Source organism: Oncorhynchus kisutch, linkage group LG17 (genome assembly GCF_002021735.2).
Source record: "Oncorhynchus kisutch isolate 150728-3 linkage group LG17, Okis_V2, whole genome shotgun sequence".
NCBI lineage: Eukaryota > Metazoa > Chordata > Actinopteri > Salmoniformes > Salmonidae > Oncorhynchus > Oncorhynchus kisutch.
In genome coordinates, this window is record NC_034190.2 from 56,239,848 (window position 1) to 56,260,946 (window position 21,099).

Genomic DNA, 21,099 nt, shown 5'->3' on the forward strand with positions numbered 1-21,099 from the left:
GCTGAGAGAAAAGGTGAGTGTTTGTCCATATAGGTTTGGTTACCTGTGACCGTGTAACTGTGGACTTCATTCTCAGGGATACAGGCTGTGTCCCACTGACCCTCCTGTGGAAACATTCCAATACAAATGTTTTGCTGACCTGCAAGGGTAACCAGTCCTACCACTGATTCCCCTAATTCTGAATCTATCCTATCCACCTAACACGGACTCTAGACTCTGAGGGAAAGTCAATTCCAAATATAGCACGTAATGCTGCCAATGATAGAGTGAATAATTGATGCATATATTATACAGATTATACAAAATAGAAAAAGTAAGCCATGTGGCTACGGCAAGTAGATTTGATCAACATTCAGTTTAGGACTCATTTCACTTTGTGCATTACTGTACGTCAAATAAACCTTGGTGATGGTCAGTAAGGGGTGGTTTCCTGGATCCAGATTAAGCATAGCTCTGGACTTTAATGGAGATTCTCCATTGAGAATGATTTAAAATCCAGGACTAGGCTTAATCTAGGTCCGGGAAACCACCCCTTAGTGTTCACAGTCATGTCAAGTGTCAGCGGTACCTGTGCATCCTCATCGGCGAGAGAGAAGTAGAAGGAGACGCTCTGACTTCCCAGGTTGAAGTCGATCCAGAACTCCTCCAGTTTCTCATCAGCGGGCATCAGCAACTGGGGGCACACATCACAGTTGACTCAATCGGCCAAATTGAACATCTCTTAAGCAACTGAAAAACATTTGGTTTGCATTAACTGTGTCTGTGTAGGGACTGACCTCATGTTTGTCCAGAAACACCTCCAGACAAGGGTAGGAGAACACTCTGGGGGCAGAAAAATAACAGGCATATGTTGTGATATAGTAGTAGAGCCGTGTGAGTTTTACAGTATGATCACTAATCAAATGTATGTCTGTGTACCTTCTCCCATCTCCCTGCATCCCATTCAAAAGGTTTAGAAACCTGCGGCAGTCCTGCAAAGACACGTTGCATTGTCCCATTAAGCATTATAGAATAAAACGTACATAACTGAGGCAAAATTTATGCAGCAACATGGATGGTATTGGCAAACACTGGGGCCTGGATTTAAACCATCTATCAGGCAGCGGCAAATTGCTTTGCGCTGCTGTCAATTACTGCTCAATCATATTTTTGTTCTTAAATTAAAATTTAAAGTTGCTGTTCAATGAGTATACCAAACATTAGGAACACCTTCCTAATATTGAGTTGCACCCCCCCTTTTGCTCTCAGAACAGCCTCAATTTGTTAGGGCATTTTTATTTTACCTTTATTTAAATAAGCAAGTCAGTTAAGAACAAATTCTTATTTTCAATGATGGCCTAGGAACAGTGGGTTAACACTGTTCAGGGACAGAACGACAGATTTTTAGCTTGTCAGCTCAGGGATTCAAACTCGCAACCATTTGGTGACTAGTCCAACGCTCTAACCACTAGGCCACCCTGCCGCCCCAGGACTCTACAAGATGTCGAAAGCGTTCCACAGGGATGCTGGTCATGTTGACTCCAATGCTTCCCACAGTTGTGTCAAGTTGGCTGGACGTCCTTTCGGTGGTGGACCGTTCTTGATACACACAGGAAACTGGCAAGTGTTCTTAATGTTTTGTATACTCCGTGTATATGGTCATTTCAATCATATGGCATTGTCTTTCACTAATTTAGACTCATTCTACCTAGTAACAAGCCTGTGGTTAAACTGCCGAATCACAGCGGCACAATGCAAAGTCAATTCAAGTGCAATCGAACTTGACACAGATGTCAATTCAACCAGTTGTGTAAATGAGTTAAGTAAAAATACTTTCAAGTACTACTTAAGTCGTTTTTTTGAGTATCTGTACTTTACTTTACTATTTATATTTTGGACAACTTTTACATTTACTTCCCTACATTCCTTATGAAAATAATGTACTTTTTACTCCATACATTTTCACTGACACCCAAAAGTACTAGTTCTATTTTGAATACTTAGCAGGACATGAAAATGGTCCAATACACACATTATCAAGAGAACATCCCTTGTCATCCCTACTGCCTCTGATCTGGCAGAATCACTAAACACAAATGCTTAGTTTGTAAATGATGTCTGAGTGTTAGAGTGTGCCGCTGGCTATCCGTAAATTAAAAAATAAAATGGTGCCGTCTGATTTGCTTAGTATAAGGAATTTGAAATGATTTATACTTTTACTTTTGATACCCAAGTATATTTTAGCAATGAAATGTACTTTTGATACTTAAGTACATTGAAAACCAAATACGTCTAAATGTAGTGTTTTATTGGGTGATCCACTTTTACTTGAGTCATTTTCTATTAAGGTATCTTTACTTTTACTTAAGTATGCCAATTGCGTACTTTCCCACCATTGAATTCAACATCTATTCCACGTTGGTTCAATGTAATTTCATTGAATTGAAACAGCGTTGATTCACCCAGTGTGGCCAGGTGGGATGTTGTTTGAATCCCGGCCTGGGTTTTGCTATAACGGCCAGGCTTTACCGTCTCAAACTCAGAGTCCTGAATTTTGCTGAAGGTGCTAGCAACAAACTCCATGGAGAACCAGTCGTCAGCCAGCTCCTTCCTCTGGGCACGGGTGGTCATCCTGCACAGGGCTTCCATCAAGGCTATCTGCAGGTCATAATCTACAGAGGAAAAAGAAAAAGAGAGAGAAAAGGGTGGGTGGGTGGGTAGCGAAAGAGAGCGAGAAAGAAAGAGAAATGGAGGGGTGGGTGGGTAGAGAAAGAAAAAGAGAAAGTGGGCGAGAGAAAGTGTTTGTATATGTGTGTGGCCTCTATGTAAGCATCCCACTGGGCAAAAACTGGTTGAATCAATGTTGTTTCCATGTCATTTCAACAAAATAATTCAATGTGATGATGTTAAATCAGCGTGGAAAACTGATTGGATTTGCAAAAAGTAATCAACGTAAATTAATTTTGTATTTTTTTCACCCAACTTTTAAACTAAATGTATTTAATGGTTTTATTTTATTTAACCTTTAACTAGGCAAGTCAATTATAAACAAATTCTTATTTACAATGATGGCCTACCCTGACAAAATCCTCCCCTAACCCGGACGACGCTGGGCCAATTGTGCGCCTCCCTATCGGTTGTGATACAGCCCGGGATCGAACCAGGGTCTGTAGTGACGCCTCTAGCATCATGCCTTAGAACGCTGCGCCACTTGGGAGCCCAAAATGACATGGCCCAATGACATGGTGAAATGTTTTGCTGATTTCATATTGAATTTACATTGAATTTCTCAACATAGACTATGGTTGAAATCTAACACATGCCAGAACAGGACAATGGAGGGGCAATTACCTCCACCTTCTACAATTCGACTGGCCAGGTTGTTCCTGTGGAATGAAGCAGACAAACCAGTCAACCAATCAACCAACAAACCAATCAATAGAATTCACGACATGCCTCGCTCATATCAATATCATATTGAATTATTGATATTAGGTACCCACCACTAGTTCTGTTGATACAGGGCATTACAGATGGCCACAGTGAGATGATAAATAGAATACACCCATCATTTGAAGTAAAGAATTGAATGTATCAGGATACAGCCCTCTGCGTCACATACATTAGATCCGAGGCCTCTTGAGACGATAAGATCTTCTTCTCCTTTTTGAGCTCCGCTGGGATCTTATCCAGAATGATGTTCAGTTTCCGAATAGCCTGTAAAAAATGACATGGACTCAAGTCAATGTACCTGAAAACCACGTTTTAAAAGTCATTCAAAAATGATCTTGAAGTGTAAAACCATGTCACTGAGCTACACTATCCCATTCAGAGACTTGGGCAATGAGACCCAAGTTGGTTCATTTGCCTCTAATGCAAAAAATGATATAATCCATTATAGTAGTAACTTATGCAGCTGAACCCACGTAGATTGCTTTATAGGACATATTCTTTATACACTTCAGAAATTTGGTATTATTTTGGTCAACATTGAAATAACTCTCCCTCACCTCTTTCTGGATCATTATGTGGATTCTTGGGTCTGCAGCCAGCTGGCCAATGAGATGTAGAAAGCATTCAGTGACCTGATATGTTCCTAAAAAAAAGAATCAGCCATAAATGTAGTTAATTTAATGTATTGGACAAGTTATCAGTTAAACACAGACATGCTTGTGTCCTGGCATGTTTTATGATAAGACAATAGGAGCAAAAACTTCAGGATAAGTTTTTAAAAAGTGCACACATACCCTCTAGACTTGTTTCATGAACAACCTATTGGAGGAAAAACAAAGCTGCAGATAATGGTAGCTAAAGTGCACATTTTTAGAAAATAAACTACTTAAGTTCTTTAACTATATTATAAACAGCAATTGTCTGGTCAAGCACATTTGACTATTTCCACATTCAATGCTCACCATTACAGAGTCAAATAAGTCTTCAGCTAGGTTCAGCAAGGTCTCATTCCTCTGTGTGCATGCCTCGATCCACAACAGCCTTGCTTTCTCAAACCACTGCACCATGTGCACACAGACAGATACTCACTCAATCCACCACTCAATATAAATGTATTCACATAATGAATAGCTCATACAACAAACATAAGCCTGCTATAATATGGTTATAAATGTAGGGTGGCCATATGCGCAGTGGCCAGTTTATTAGGTACACCAACCTAGTACCGGGTCAGACCCCCTCTTTGCATCCAAAACAGCCTGAATTCTTCAGGGCGTGGAAATATTGTTCCAATTGGTATCAAGGGACCTAACGTGTGCCAGGAAAACATTCCCCACACCTCAAAACCATCACCAGCCTGTACTGTTGACACCAGGCAGGATGGGGGCCTTGGACTCATGCTACTTACGCCAAATCCTGACTCTGCCATCAGCATGACTCAACTGCAACCGGGATTAGTCGGACCAGGCTGTTTTTCCACTCCTCAATTGTCTAGTGTTGGTGATTGCGTGCCCAATGGAACCGCTTCTTCTTGTTTTTAGCTGAGAGGAGGTGAACCCCACTCCTGGTGTGGTCGTCTGCTGCAATAGCCCATCTGTGACAAGGACTGACGAGTTGCTGTTCTGGACAACCACTGTTGTACTGTGTTGTTATTTGCCTGTTTGTGGCCCGCCCATTACTTGCACGATTCTTGCCATTCTCCTTCAACCTCCAATCAACAAGCTGTTTTTCGCTCACAGTACTGCCACTGACTGGATGTTTTTTGTTTGTTGCACTATTCTCGGGAAACCCTAGACACTGTTGTGCATGAAAAGCCCAGGAGGCTGGCTGTTTTTTAAATACTGGAACCAGCACTGACGATCATACCACGCTCAAAATTGCTTAGGTCACTCATTTTGCCCATTCTAATGTTAAATCGAACAGTAACTGAATGCCTCTGCCTATCTGCCTGCGTATATAGCAAGCATCTACCACGTGACTCACTGTCTATAGGAAAAAACTGTTTTCATGAATGGGGTGGTATACCTAATATACTGGCAACTGGGTGTATAATAGGGTTGAAATACTTATCTTTTTGACAAGACCTTGGAGTACCATCCCAGATAAGCCTTGACCTCCAGGTAAAGCCAGGTTTTTCCCAAATTTGTGCAGGATCGTGAGTCCCAAACATGCATGCTTGACATTTCTGTGATCTAATTCCTAAACAAAGAAAATATGAACCACATAAAACACTAAACCAAAACATGGAAGAATGTGAATAGACTGTCCTTAGCTAGCTACTTGCAAATAAAGTAAATTTACTCACAAGTACCAAGTGGGATTACTCCTGGGCAAAAGCATCCAAAGACATATAGAACTTGTGAGTTGAGCAGAAGAATGTAACGTTACAGTCCATCCTTACCCTACTAACAAGTTTGTCCAATTTGGTGAGGAATTGTTTGGAACATCTCCAAGTTGTTCCCTCATCATCTTGCAAGAAGTCACCCAATGCCTGAAAATTGCTGTTCTTAAGCACCTCATCAACCAGCTTCTCCAACTGCAAGAACAGGGTTAGCAGATACATGTCATCGCTAGCTAGCAGTTTAAATTAAAGTTAGAAGTTTAAATTAATAGAACTAACGTTACACGTTATTTTCACATACTAGACATACTTTGAACCGTTTTCTTTTTTACCTGTGGGTCCTGAGGTGGCGCCATCATACATTCACCCACTGTGAAAGATCATTAAATGAAAGTGGATCTTCTTTAGATAAGTGTAATCCTTAGCTAAAGCTGGCTAGCTTACAATAAGTATCATGCTGTGTTGTCACCAGAGACGTAAAAAGCAGGTTGTCACTCAGATATAAGATAGCTAACCTTAGCTAGCGACGTTAACCACCTAACGTTAACAGTTAACGTTACAGTCGCTAGCTAAAATTGACAATTCAGAGCATAGTGTTAGCGTGTTCATTTCCCTGTACATTGAGCATAACAACATTACACACTTCATTTTGTAAATACACAATGGTGATCGTAAATAGTGTGACTGAATAAATTTAGTTTTTGACAAAATAAATGTTATTCTGGCTTGCAAACGATCAACATTGGTAGCTACCTGTCAGTTTTCCTCAGTGAAGTTGTGAGTCGAGTGATGGATGCTGGAGCGCGCGAAAATAATGGTAAACCAGCATGCGCACGGTGTGTCTGGTGTGCAGATACAGCACACAACGTGCGTCTCCTTTCTCTCGAAGTGTACACTCGTTCACTACTTCACACAAATCTGAAAGCACTGGATTAGTGGAGGCATTGGCTAGCTAGACGGAGTTTCCAACATCACTATACCAGTCAAATCAGTTAAGTATCAAAAGTAAATGTAATTGCAAAAATATATTTAAGTATCAAAAGGAAAAGTGTAATTCATTTTATATTGCTTATATTAAGAAAACCAGACGGCCCAATTTTCCTGTCTTTATTTTATTTACGGATAGCCAGGGGCACACTCCAACACTCAAACATAACAAACAAAACATTTGGGTTTAGTGAGTCAGATCAGAGGCAGTAGGGATGACCTCTTGAAAAGTGCGCGAATTGGACCATTTTCCTGTCCTGCTAAGCATTCAAAATGTAACAGGCACTTTTGGGTGTCAAGGAAAATGTATGGAGTCAAAATTACATTATTTTCTTTAGGAATGTGGTGAAGTAAAAGTTGTAATACATATAAATAGTAAAGTAAAGTACAGATACCTTCAAAAAACACTTAAGTAGTACTTTAAGGTATTTTTACTTAAGTACTTTATACCACTGGTGAGCAGCTTGCTCTGGCCAGTGATAGTCTGGACGTTTTAAAGTTGTTTTGGTGTTGGTATAGTCTCTGGTCGTCCAGCCCTGTCTCCCTCTGTCTGTCTGCCTGTTTGCCTGCCTGCCTGCCTGTCTGTCTGTCTCTGTCTGTCTGGTATAGTCTATAGTCGCCCTGCCCTCCCTCTCAGGGGTCCTAGGTCTCTGAGTGGGGTATGATGCTGCAAAGGGCTGGCAATCCCACCCTTGTGTAGAGTGTGTGTGTCTGTGCACTCAGCAATTAGCCCTCCTTCAGTGTCTTAATACCAAGGTGGGTCCAGGTGTTGCACGCACACATGCACACACACAGTATGTGCAAGCACACCTACAGTATGTGAGAGTGGATTCTCAGCCCTCACTAGCATGAAACCTAAATGCAGGCATAGACAGTGTGGAAAATTATTTAAGACTGAGACTCTCTCCAATACAACTCAACATTGCAGAGTTATGTGCATCCTTTCAATCACATCCTTCTCATTAACCAGTGGTGAGTTATTCACCATTTTTGATGAGCAAATAAAGTTTTATATGTAAGATGGTTAAATAAAGAGCAAAATTATTGATTATTATTATATTATTATTTGTTCCCTGGTCCTATAACGAGCCGGGTTGTGACAAAAACTCACTCGTTCTTATGTTTAATAAATGTATCGTATAGTGTGTGTGTGGCAGGCTTACAATGATGGCAAAAAAACAACATTTGAGAGTGCGCTGACCCTGGTGCTAGAGGGGGTACGCAGCTGGAGGTTAAATGTTTGAAGGGGTACGAGACTATAACTCGTTTGGGAACCACTGAGATAGAGGATAGAGAAAGTTTTGTTGATGCTGAGAACAGAATGTATACGTTTTAAAATAACATTTGTAGAACATTCTCTGAACGTTACTAAAGTTCTCTTGTGTTTTTTATGTAACGTTTTCTTAATGTTCCGTGAACAATTTAAGAACATGGCTTTAAATAGAACCATGAAAAAACCTGTAGGAAACATTATGCCAAAGTACTGAAATTTCCACAGAAGAATTCTGTTTCACAACATTCTCTGAACTATGAGAACATCCCCAAAGTCAAACCAGTTGGAGAACGTTCCTAGAACATTAACAAAATTGAAATGTAACTATGTTTTGAACTTTTAGGAAACATTATGTTAAAGTAATGAAATACCAAGAAAATTACTTTAGCAAGTCTTATTCAGATTGATTCAATTCTCCATATGGTCTTTATTAACAGGCACTTCATTTAATATAACAGACTTTTAACATTCCCAAAAGCGGTGGTGGAAGTCATCATCATAGTTTAAAACATCCAATCATGTCACACAGTTGTCTTCATAGGAGAGTGATTTATTTGAAGCCTCAGGACAGTAGGAGGCTAGCTGTTACAGGGACAATGAGGTGACATCACCAGTATTTAGTTTCAACGTTTAACCTTGCATAAAGATACAGAGGAGCCATAATCCCAAACCCTGGGTAGAGAGGCTCAGTGAATGTTGTGTTAAATGTGTGCAGTTGGGTCAGACTGCCAGAGGAGATGCTGTAGAAGGATAGATGGCCATGCAGACAGTCCAGATACACTCTTACTCTGTTGGAGCAGGAGGAGCAGACACGTACGATGGCGCTCTTATTGTTGTGCCAGGCAGTGTAATTGTCATTGGAGCACTCCAGACTCCATGACTTGTCATTGAATCCCATTACACAATAATTAGCCTCTCCATGTTTGTTTATTCCTCTATATGCCACTCCTATATAAGCTTTCCAACTCCACTCTGTCTCCCAGTAACATTGCCCAGTCAGACCCTCTCTACATAGCACCTGGGGGCAGTCCCTGAGTCTCTCTGGGTGATCAGGACACAGCTGCTTCACCCACACCCGTGTCACCCTTCTGTTCCCCTCAGACAGAAAGAGCTCTCTGTATTCTGTGTTTTGGGTTCAGTGTGAGCTCACATGCATCTGTTGGAGGAGAACACAATACAATGTATTACAAATCCTGTAATGTATAACTTTTCACCTCATCGAGTTTGAATGTGTAGAATGAATGCTCCTTACCATCTATTAATGAAGACAATATTTTTTGACAAAATTTATGAAAGGCAGTAATCGAAGAGCTCATATTATGTTGTTTTAGCAATAAATAACATGCATAAACCTGAATAAATATATATTAGTCCTATATATTAGTCCTATATTAGTCTATGAGCTGAAATAAAATATCCAAGAAATGTTCCACATGCACAAAAAGCTTATTTCTCTCCAATTGTGTGCACGAATTTGTTTACATTCCTGTTAGTGAGCATTTGTCCTTTGTCAAGATAATCCATCCACCTGACAGGTGTGACATTTCAAGAAGCTGTTTAAACAGCATGATCATTACACAGGTGCACCTTGTGCTGGGGGCAATAAAAGGCCACTCTAAAATTTGCAGTTTTGTCACACAACACGCCATAGATGTCTAAAGTTGAGGGACCGTACAATTGGCATGCTGACTGCAGGAATGTCCACCAGAGCTGTTGCCAGAGTATTGAATGTTCATTTCTCTACCATAAGCCACCTCCAACATCGTTTCAGAGAATTTGGCAGACCATCCAACCGGCCTCACATGCATCTGTTGGAGGAGAACACAATACAATGTATTACAAATCCTGTAATGTATAACTTTTCACCTCATCGAGTTTGAATGTGTAGAATGAATGCTCCTTACCATCTATTAATGAAGACAATATTTTTTGACAAAATTGATGAAAGGCAGTAGTCGAAGAGCTCATTTTATGTTGTTTTAGCTATAAATAAGATGCATAAACCTGTGTAACCACGCCAGCCCAGGACCTCCACATCTGGCTTCTTCACCTGCGGGATTGTCTAAGATCAGCCACCCGGTCAGTTGATGAAACTGAGGAGTCTGTAATAAAGCCCTTTTGTGACAAAAAAACTCATTCTGATTTGCTGGGCCTGGCTCCCCAGTGGGTGGGCCTATGCCCTCCCAGGCCCACCCATGGCTGCACCACTGCGCAGTCATGAGAAATTCATAGTTTAGGGCATAATGAATTTATTTCAATTAACTGATTTCATTATATGACCTGTAATTCAGTATAATCATTGAAATTGTTGCATGTTGCGTTTATATTTTTGTTCATTATATACTGTATGCCTTTTTAATGTCTGGGTCAAGGTATTTGAAGCTGCTAGACATCAGGTCTGTAGATGGTAATAGTGAAGGATTAGCTAGTTTAGTCTTGTTACGGTAACTAGCTAGTAGTCCGCTGTAGTTACACCTCGGCTGCTAATGCTAGCTCCGATTATGATTCCAGCTGCTTTGCCTAGTTCCAATTATAAATATGGTGGATATAACAATACAAGAAAACCAATGAATTAATCATTCTTCTAGGCATTTTGTAGGATGTGGGTTGCCCCACTTTCTGCTTTAATTTGACAGTGATAGTGTTGAAATAGTGTTAGAATTGTATTGTGTGATGTCTTTTAAATTACAGACTTATTCTTCACAGCAGTCAACACTCACATCTCTTTACCCAAGTATGATAATGTACACTATATATACACAACTATGTAGATTCTGCTATTTCAGCCACAACCGTTGCTGACAATTCAAGCACACAGCCATGCAATCTCCATAGACAAACATTGGCAGTAGAATGGCCTTACTGAAGAGTTCAGTGACATTCAACGTGACACTGTCATAGGAGTATGTTCATCAAATATCTTCCCTGCTAGAGCTGCCCCTGTCGACTGTACGTGCTGTTATTGTGAAGTGGAAATGTCTAGAAGCAACAACTGCTCAGCAGCAAAGTGGTAGGCAACACAAGCTCAAAGAACGGGACCGCTGAGTGCTGTCGGTCCTCGGTTTTAACACTCACTACCAAGTTCCAAACTGCTTAAGGAAGCAGCGTCAGCACAATAGCTGTTCAACGCGAGTTTCATGAAATGGGTTTCCATGGCCGAGCAGCTGCACACAAGCCTAAGATCACTAGGCCCCTTAGTTCCAGTGAAGGGAAATCTTAAAGCTACAGCATACAATGACGTTCTAGACAATTCTGTGCTTCCAACTTTGTGGCAACAGTTTGGGGAAGGCCCTTTCCTGTTTCAGCATGACAATGCCCCCGTGCACAAAGCGAAATCCATACAGAAATGGTTAGTCGAGATTAGTGTGGAAGAACTTGACTGGCCTGCACCGAGCCCTGACCTCAACTCCATCGAACACCTTTGGGATGAAATGGAACGCTGCTTAATCGCCCAACATCAGTCCCCAACCTCACTAATGCTTTTGTGGCTGAGTGGAAGCAAGTCCCAGCAGCAATGTTACAACATATAGTGGAAAGCCTTCCCAGAAGAGTGGAGGCTGTTATACTGTAGCAGCAAAGGGGTGACCAACTCCCTATTAATGCCCATGATTTTGGAATGAGATGTTCGACGAGCATGTGTCCACATACTTTTGTTGTGTCATGTTGTGTACGTAGTCTTCATTCTCATCACTAGACACCATATATGTATGGCTGAAAAAGCTGAAAAACATACACTGTTCGATTAATACACAGGCACACGCACAAGCAACAAAACAAATACAATAAAGCACAAATGTATCAAGTGCATATTTAGTTTCCCCGAGAGCTGAAAAATATAAGTCCAGTCCAGAAGGGATGGGTGTGAGAAGGGGATTGGATACATGTTTTGCTTTAAAATGAATATTGTGTCTGTACTTCAGTTTCTCCAGTCTCCAGAGAGGATTGGCCAGTTGATCAGAGAGCAGCTTCACTGCTGAATAATGCAGGTCATTCCGACTCAGGTCCAGCTCTCTCAGGTGTGAGTGGTTTAAGATTAGAGCAGAGGCCAGAGAAGCACAGCCTTTATCTCCGATTTTACATGATGAAAGCCTGCAGAGTTTATCATGATTTCAATAATACTGCTACCATTGTGAAAATGAACAATGGCAGCAGTATAATTCTGCCTTTGTCAGGAACAATGTGAACTACAGTATCAATTATATTTTGAAACGTGCTAAGTATCATTGCATTTTATGAATATTCCATGACTGTGTTAATTGATTATGTTAATAATGAAAGGTCTACAGGTTTACAGCATATAAAACATAATGTAGAGCTGATTAACAACTTATTCAACAATTATACGAATACTGACCTTAGTGTCTCCAGTTTACATTGTGGATTCCCCAGTCCATCAGAGAGCAGCTTCATTCCTGAGTCTTCTAGGTCATTGACACTCAGGTCCAGCTCTCTCAGGTGTGAGTGGTTTAACATCAGAGCAGAGGCCAGAGAAGCACAGCCTTCATCTCTGATTCCACACCATCGCAGCCTGCACAGAATTTAATATGATTTTGGTTAACACACCGCTACCCTCCAGGGGTGAAATAGTTTGCCACTTCTCAGAAATTATGGGATGTACTCAGTGCTTGACTTGGGCAGGAGCTACTGCTACTGCTTGAGTTCCTGCCCCACATATAGAATATTAGCTCAAAAGTATTGCAGAGTTCCAAATAAACAGTACCGGCACCTATTTCTGACCAAGTACTACACTGGATGTACTACACTGTACCAATTATATATTTGTTTTACTTATACCAGCAACATAATCCCCATTAGCTGCTGCCAATGCAACAACTACTCTTCCTGGGGTCCTGCAACATTAAGGCAATTACATACAATTCAAAACATTACATGACATTACATTTCATAACACTTTACCCAATACATGTAGTGTGTTCCCTCAGGCCCCTACTCCACTATCACATATTTACAATACAACCTCCATGTGTACGTGTTTTTATTTTTTTATTTCACCTTTATTTAACCAGGTAGGCTAGTTGAGAACAAGTTCTCATTTGCAACTGCGACCTGGCCAAGATAAAGCAAAGCAGTGTGACACAGACAACAACACAGAGGTACACATGGAGAAAACAATAAACAAGCCAATAACACAATAAACAAATCAATGACACAGTAGAAAAAAAGAAAGTCTATATACAGTGTGTGCAAAAGGCATGAGGAGGTAGGCAATAATAGGCCATAGGAGCGAATAGTTACAATTTAGCAGATTAACACTGGAGTGATAAATGAGCAGATGATGATGTGCAAGTAGAGATACTGGTGTGCAAAAGAGCAGAAAAGTAGATCAAATAAAAACAGTATGGGGATGAGGTAGTTAGATTGGGTGGGCTATTTACAGATGGACTATGTGCAGCGATCGGTTAGCTGCTCAGATAGTTGATGTTTAAAGTTGGTGAGGGAAATCAAAGTCTCCAACTTCAGCGATTTTTGCAATTAGTTCCAGTCACTAGCAGGAGAGAACTGGAAGGAAAGGCGGCCAAATGAGGTGTTGGCTTTGGGGATGATCAGTGAGATATACCTGCTGGAACGTGTGCTATGGGTGGGTGTTGTTATCGTGACCAGTGAACTGAGATAAGGCGGAGCTTTACCTAGCATAGACTTATAGATGACCTGGAGCCAGTGGGTCTGGAGACGAATAAGTAGCGAGGGCCAGCCGACTAGGCATACAGGTCGCAGTGGTATGAGATGATTTGGTAACAAAACGGATGGCACTGTGATAGACTGCATCCAGTTTGCTGAGTAGAGTGTTGGAAGCTATTTTGTAGATGACATCGCCGAAGTCGAGGATCGGTAGGATAGTCAGTTTTACTAGGGTAAGTTTGGTGGCGTGAGTGAAGGAGGCTTTGTTGTGAAATAGAAAGCCGATTCTAGATTAGATTTTTGATTGGAGATGTTTAATATGAGTCTGGAAGGAGAGTTTACAGTCTAACCAGACACCTAGGTATTTATAGTTGTCCACATATTCTAGGTCGGAAGCGTCCAGGGTGGTGATGCTAATCGGGCGGGCGGGTAGCAAATGGATGAAAAGTCTGCATTTGGTTTTACTAATGTTTAAGAGCAGTTGGAGGCCACGGAAGGAGTGTTATATGTCATTGAAGCTCGTTTGGAGGTTAGTTAACACAGTGTCCAAGGAAGGGCCAAAAGTATACAGAATGGTGTCGTCTGCGTATAGAGGTGGATCAGGGAATTGCCCGCAGCAAGAGCGACATCATTGATATATACAGAGAGACAGCCAGAGGTCCGGACAACATGCCCTCCGATTTGACACACTGAACTCTGTCTGCAAAGTAGTTTGTGAACCAGGCGAGGCAGTCATTAGAAAAACCAAGGCTATTGAGTCTGCCGATAAGAATACGGTGATTGAGAGTCGAAAGCCTTGGCCAGGTCGATGAAGACGGCTGCACAGTACTGTCTTTTATCAATGGCGGTTATGATATTGTTTAGTACCTTCAGCGTGGCTGAGGTGCACCCGTGACCGGCTCGGAAGCCGGATTGCACAGCGGAGAAGGTACGGTGGGATACGAAATGGTCAGTGATCTGTTTATTAACTTGGCTTTCAAAGACTTTAGATAGGCAGGGCAGGATGGATATAGGTCTGTAACTGTTTGGTTCTAGGGTGTGACCCCCTTAGAAGAGGGGGATGACTGTGGCAGCTTTCCAATCTTTAGGGATCTCGGACAATACGAAAGAGGTTGAACAGGCTGGTAATAGGGGTTGCAACAATAGCGGCAGATAGTTTTAGAAAGAGAGGGTCCAGATTGTCTAGCCCAGTTGATTTGTACAGATCCAGGTTTTGCAGCTCTTTCAGAACATCTGCTGTCTGGATTTGGGTGAAGGAGAAGCTGGGGAGGCTTGGGCAAGTAGCAGGCGGGGGGCGGAGCTGTTGGCTGAGGTTGGAGTAGCCAGGAGGAAGGCATGGCCAGCCGTTGAAAAATGCTTATTGAAATTTTCGATTATCATGGATTTATCAGTGGTGACCGTGTTACCTAGCCTCAGTGCAGTGGGCAGCTGGGAGGAGGTGCTCTTGTTCTCCATGGACTTTACAGCGTCCCAAAACATGTTGGAGTTAGAGCTACAGGATGCAAATTTCTGATTGAAAAAGCTAGACTTTGCTTTCCTGACTGACTGCGTGTATTGGTTCCTGACTTCCCTGAACAGTTGCATATCATGGGGACTATTCGATGCTATTGCAGTCCGCCACAGGATGTTTTTGTGCTGGTCAAGGGCAGTCAGGTCTGGAGTGAACCAAGGGCTATATCTGTTCCTAGTTCTGCATTTTTTGAATGGGGCATGATTATCTAAGATGGTGAGGAAATTACTTTTAAAGAATGACCAGGCATCCTCGACTGACAGGATGAGGTCAATATCCTTCCAGAATACCCGGGCCAGGTCGATTAGAAAAGCCTGCTCGCAGAAGTGTTTTAGGGAGCGTTTGACAGTGATGAGGGGTGGTCGTTTGACTGCGGACCCATAGCGGATACGGGCAATGAGGCAGTGATTGCTGAGATCCTGATTGAAAACAGCGGAGGTGTATTTGGAGGGCAAGTTGGTCAGGATAATGTCTATGAGGGTGCCCATGTTAACGCATTTAGGGTTGTACCTGGTGGGTTCCTTGATGATTTGTGTGAGATTGAGGACATCTAGCTTTGATTGTAGGACTGCCGGGGTGTTAAGCATATCCCAGTTTAGGTCACCTAACAGAAAGAACTCTGAAGTTAGATGGGGGGGCGATCAATTCACAAATGATGTCCAGGGCACAGCTGGGAGCGGAGGGGGGGTCGATAGCAGGCGGCAACAGTGAGAGACTTATTTCTGGAGAGGTTCATTTTTTAAATTAGAGGTTCAAACTGTTTGGGTATAGACCTGGAAAGTATGACAGAACTTTGCAGGCTCTCTCTGCAGTTGATTGCAACTCCTCCCCCTTTGGCAGTTCTATCTTGACGGAAAATGTTGTAGCTGGGTATGGAAATCTCAGAATTGTTGGTGGCCTTCCTAAGCCAGGATTCAGACACGGCAAGGACATCAGGGTTGGCGGAGTGTGCTAAAGCAGTGAGTAAAACAAACTTAGAGAGGTGGCTTCTGATGTTGACATGCATGAAACCAATACTTTTTCGATCACAGAAGTCAACAAATGAGGGTGCCTGGGTTTACCACCACATCACCCGAGGAACAGAGGAGAAGTAGGATGAGGGTACGGCTAAAGGCTATCAAAACTGGTCGCCTAGAGCGTTGTGGACAAATTATAAAAGGAGCAGATTTCTGAGCGTGGTAGAATAGATTCAGGGCATAATGTGCAGACAGGGGTATGGTGGGGTGCGGGTACAGCGGAGGTAAGCCCAGGCACTGAGTGATGATAAGAGAGGTTGTATCTCTGGATAAGCTGGTTATAATGGGTGAGGTCACCGCATGTGTGGGAGGTGGGACAAAGGAGGTATCAGAGGTATAATGAGTGGAACTAGGGGCTCCGCAGACTTCCATGTAGCCATGGCTCTATGTAGTACTGTGCGCATCCCATAGTCTGTTCTTGACTTGGGGATTGTGAAGAGACCTTTGGTGGCATGTCTTGTGGGGTATGCATGGGTGTCCGAGCTGTGTGCTAGTAGTTTTGACAGACACCTCGGTGCATCCAGCATGTCAACACTTCTTACAAATACAAGTTGTGATGAAGTCAATCTCTCTTCCACTATGAGCCATGCATATTATCAATGTTATCTCTCTGTTCACATTTAACGGCCAGCCGTGCTGCCCTGTTCTGAGCCTATTGTAATTTTCGGAGGTCTTTCTTTGTGGCACCTGACAACACGATTGAACAGTAGTCCAGGTGCAACAAAACTAGAGCCTGTAGGACCTGCATTGTTGATAGTGTTGTTAAAAAGTCAGAGCAACATTTTTATTATGGACAGACTCAATTTCCACATGACTTATTACAAGATTTAGTTTATGGTTTAGTGAATAATTTGTCCCAAATACAATGCTTTTAGTTTTTGAAATATTTAGGACTAACTTATTCCTTACCAAGCATTCTGAAACTAACTGCAGCTGTTTGTGAAATGTTGCAGTGATTTCACTCGCTGTAGTAGCTGGCGTGTATAGTGTTGAGTCATCCGTATACATAGACACACAGGCTTTACTCAATACCAGTGGCATATCATTAGTAAAAAATATAATAAATAAATAAGAGCTACCATGGGGAATTCCTGATTCTACCTGAATTATGTTGGAGAGGATCCATTAAATAACACCATTTGTGTTTTGTTAGACAGGTAACTTGTTATCCACAATATAGCAGGGGGTGTAATGCAATAACACATGTTTTTTTCCATCAGCAGACTATGATCGATAATGTCAAAAGTCACACTGAAGTCTAACAAAACAGTTCCCACAATCTTATCATCAATTTCTCTCAGCCAATCATCAGTCATTTGTGTAAGTGCCGTGCTTGTTGAATATCCTTCCCTATAAGCGTGATGAAAGTCTGTTGTCAATTTGTATACAATAAAATAGCATTGTATCTGGTCAAACACCATTTTTTCCAAACGTTTACTAAAGGCTGGTAACAGGCTGATTGATTACCGGCTATTTGAGCCAGTAAAAGGGGGCTTTATTATTCTTGGGTAGCAGAATTACTTTTGCTTCCCTCCAGGCCTGAGGGCACACCCTTTCTAGTAGGCTTAGATTGAAGATATGGCAAATAGGAGTAGCAATATCAACCGCTATTATCCTCAGTCATTTTCCATCATTATCAGACCCCAGTGGCTTGTCATTGTTGATAGACAACAACAAAAAATTTACTTCTTCAGAATTAACTTCTACAGAATTCAAAATTACAATGCTTGTCTTTCATAATTTGATCAGTTATACTTGGATGTGTAGTGTCAGCGTTTGTTGTTGGCATGTCATGCCTAAGTTTGCTAATCTTGCCGATAAAAAAAATATTTAAAGAAATTGGCTAAATCTGTGGGTTGTGTGATGAGTGAGCAATCTGATTCAATGAATGATGGAGTTCAGTTTGCCTTCTTGCCCAAAATTTCATTTAAGGTGCTACAAAGCTTTTTACTATCATTCTTTATGTAATTTATCTATGTTTCATAATATAGTTTCTTATTCTTTTTATTCAGTTCAGTCATATGATTTCTCAATTTGTGGTACATTTGCCAATCGGTTGTGCAGCCAGACTTTTGTCGAAACCCTGTCAACCATACAATTGTTCAATTCCTAATCAATCCATGGGGATTTAACTGTTTTTACAGTCATTTTCTTAATGGGTACATGCTTATTAGTAACTGGAATTAGTGTCTGGTTGCTCCTCATTACACACCACAGACCAACAAATATTATTTACATCAACAACATAGGAATCACTACACTACTTCTTGTATGACCTCTTACACACTACATTAGGCCCAGCCTTTGGAACTTTGGTTTTCCTAGTTATGGCTACTATATTGTGATCACTACATCCGATGGATTTGGACACTGCTCTAAAGCAAATTTCTGCAGCATTACACGGAACGCAGCCGGTTTAGGCGATCACGACATGCAGGTTAAATATCAAAACAAACTCTGAACCAATGACATTAATTTGGGGACAGGTCGAAAAGCATTAAACATGTATGGCAATTTAGCTAGTTAACTTGCACTTGCTAGCTAATTTGTCCTATTTAGCTAGCTTGCTTTTGCTAGCTAATTTGTCCTGGGATATAAACTATTTTATATTTTACCTGAAATGCACATGGTCGTCTACTCCGACAATTAATCCACACATAAAACGGCCAACCGAATCGTTTCTAGTCATCTCTCCTCCTTCCAGGCCTTTTCATCTTTGAACTTATATGGTGATTGGCATCTACACTTTTACCACGACAACTGGCAAAACATTTCGTCTTTCAATCACCCACGTGGGTATAACCAATGAGGAAATGGCATGTGGGAACTGCTTCTATAAACCAATGAGGAGATGGGAGAGGCAGGACTTTCAGCGTGATCTGCATCAGAAATAGGAATGACTTCTATTTTAGCCCTTGGCAATGAAGACGCTCGTTGGCGCACACGAGCAGTGTGGGTGCAATAATTGAATAACATGGAGTTCTACATTTATTTTGCGACGCTCGCACACGCAACGTGTCCGGTCTGGTCAGCATGTTAATAAATATGTGATCAATACATGTTGATGATTTAATTCCTGTGCTGTTTGTAACTACTCTGGTAGATTAACTGATAACCTGAACCAGGTTGCAGGCAATAGTTATAGGTTGAAGCTTTTTCTTGAGTGGGCTGCTTGATGAAAGCCAGTCAATATTTAAATCATCCAGAAAATATACCTCTGTTGAGATCACATACAGTATCAGTCAAAAGTTTGGATACGCCTACTCATTCAAGGGTTTTTCTTTATTTTTACTATTTTCTACATTGTAGAAAAATAGTGAAAATATCAAAACTATGAAATAACACATGGAATCATGTAGCAACTAAAAAAGTGTTAAACAAATCAAAATATATTTTCGATTTGAGATTCTTCAAAGTAGCCATCCTTTGCCTTGATGACAGCTTTGCACACCTCTTGGCATTCTCTCAACCAGCTTCATGAGGAATGCTTGTCCAACAGTCTTGAATGACTTCCCACATATGGTGAGCACTTGTTGGCTGCTTTTCCTTCACGCTGAGGTCCAAATCATCCCAAACAATCTCAAATGGGTTGAGGTCGGGCAATTGTGGAGGCCAGGTCATCTGATGTAGCACTCCATCATTCTCCTTTATCAAATAGCCCTTACAAAGGCAGGAGGTGTGTTTTGGGTCATTGTCCTGTTGAAAAACAAATGACAGTGGGACTAAGCGCAAACCAGATGGGATGGTGTATCGCTGCAGAATGCTGTGGTAGCCATGCTGGTTAAGTGTGCATTGAATTCTAAATAAGCACCCCCACACCATCACACCTCCTCTTCCATGCTTCACGGTTGGAACCACACAGGCGGAGATCATCCATTCACATACTGTGCATCTCACAAAGACACTGTGGTTGGAACCAAAAATATTAAAAAAAATTGGGCAAATCAGACAAAAGGACAGTGTTCCACCAGTCTAATGCCCACTGCTCATGTTTCTGGGCCCAAAGAAGTATCTTTTTCTTATTGGTGTCTTTTAGTAGTGGTTGCTTTGCAGCAATTCGACCATGAAGGCTTGATTCACGCGGTCTCCTCTGAACAGCTGATGTTGAGAAGCGTTGGTTACTTCAACTCTGTGAAGCATTTATTTGGGCTGCAATTTCTGAGGCTGGTAACTCTAATGAACTTAGCCTCTGTGGCAGAGGTAACTCTGGGTCTTCCATTTCTGTGGCGGTCCTCATGAGAGCCAGTTTCATCATAGCACTTGATGGTTTTTGCGACTGCACTTGAAGAAACGTTCAAAGTTCTTGAAATGTTCCGGATTGACAGACCTTAATGTCTTAAAGTAATGATGGACTGTCATTTCTCTTTGCTTATTTGAGCTGTTCTTGCCATAATATTGACTTGGTCTTTTACCAAATAGGGCTATCTTCTGTATACCAACCCTACCTTGTCACAACACAACTTATTGGCTCAAACGCATTAAGAAGGAAATAAATCCCACAAATGAACTTTTAACAAGGCACTCCTGTTAATTGAAATACATTCTAGCAGACTACCTCATGAATGCCAAAAGTGTGCAAAGCTGTCATCATGGCAAAGGGTGGCTACTTTGAAGCATCTCAAATATAACATATATTTTGATTTGTTTAACACTTTTTTAGTTACTACAAGATTCCATATGTGTTATTTCATAGTTGTGATTTCTTCACTATTATTCTACAATGTAGAAAATAGTAAAAATAAAGAAAAACCATTGAATGAGTAGGTGAGTCCAAAGTTTAACTGGTACTGTACATTATAAAGCATTTCACAAGTTATCCAGATACTGACTGTTAGCACTTGGTCCTCTATAGCAGGTCCCACCAGAAAGGGCTTTAGGTGAGGTGAACCTGTAGCCATAT

The 21,099-nt window shown here is 41.4% G+C and overlaps 1 protein-coding gene, 1 long non-coding RNA gene and 1 pseudogene across 2 annotated transcripts in view; all 3 read right to left on the minus strand.

The window, feature by feature from the left end:
- sycp2 (synaptonemal complex protein 2) overlaps positions 1-4,493 on the minus strand; it is a 64,718-nt gene extending 60,225 nt beyond the window's left edge. Inside the window, exons 1-10 of the mRNA XM_031794123.1 lie at positions 4,395-4,493; positions 4,227-4,251; positions 3,990-4,075; positions 3,602-3,696; positions 3,331-3,365; positions 2,509-2,651; positions 919-971; positions 777-822; positions 569-673; positions 44-104 (exon numbers count right to left, since the gene is read on the minus strand). Of these exons, the coding sequence (XP_031649983.1) occupies positions 44-104; positions 569-673; positions 777-822; positions 919-971; positions 2,509-2,651; positions 3,331-3,365; positions 3,602-3,696; positions 3,990-4,075; positions 4,227-4,251; positions 4,395-4,397 (652 nt within the window). The 5' untranslated portion in view covers positions 4,398-4,493. The remainder of the gene's footprint in view (positions 1-43; positions 105-568; positions 674-776; positions 823-918; positions 972-2,508; positions 2,652-3,330; positions 3,366-3,601; positions 3,697-3,989; positions 4,076-4,226; positions 4,252-4,394) is intronic.
- A 964-nt stretch (positions 4,494-5,457) lies between these two features.
- LOC116354421 (uncharacterized) lies at positions 5,458-6,566 on the minus strand. Its single transcript, XR_004203663.1, has 4 exons — positions 6,527-6,566; positions 6,106-6,143; positions 5,834-5,968; positions 5,458-5,631 (listed from the first exon to the last, which is right to left on the minus strand). It is a non-coding gene; the product is annotated as an uncharacterized LOC116354421 (long non-coding RNA).
- Positions 6,567-8,499: 1,933 nt separating this feature from the next.
- Positions 8,500-12,506, minus strand: LOC109906997 (stonustoxin subunit beta-like; annotated as a pseudogene).
- Positions 12,507-21,099: the final 8,593 nt, after the last annotated feature.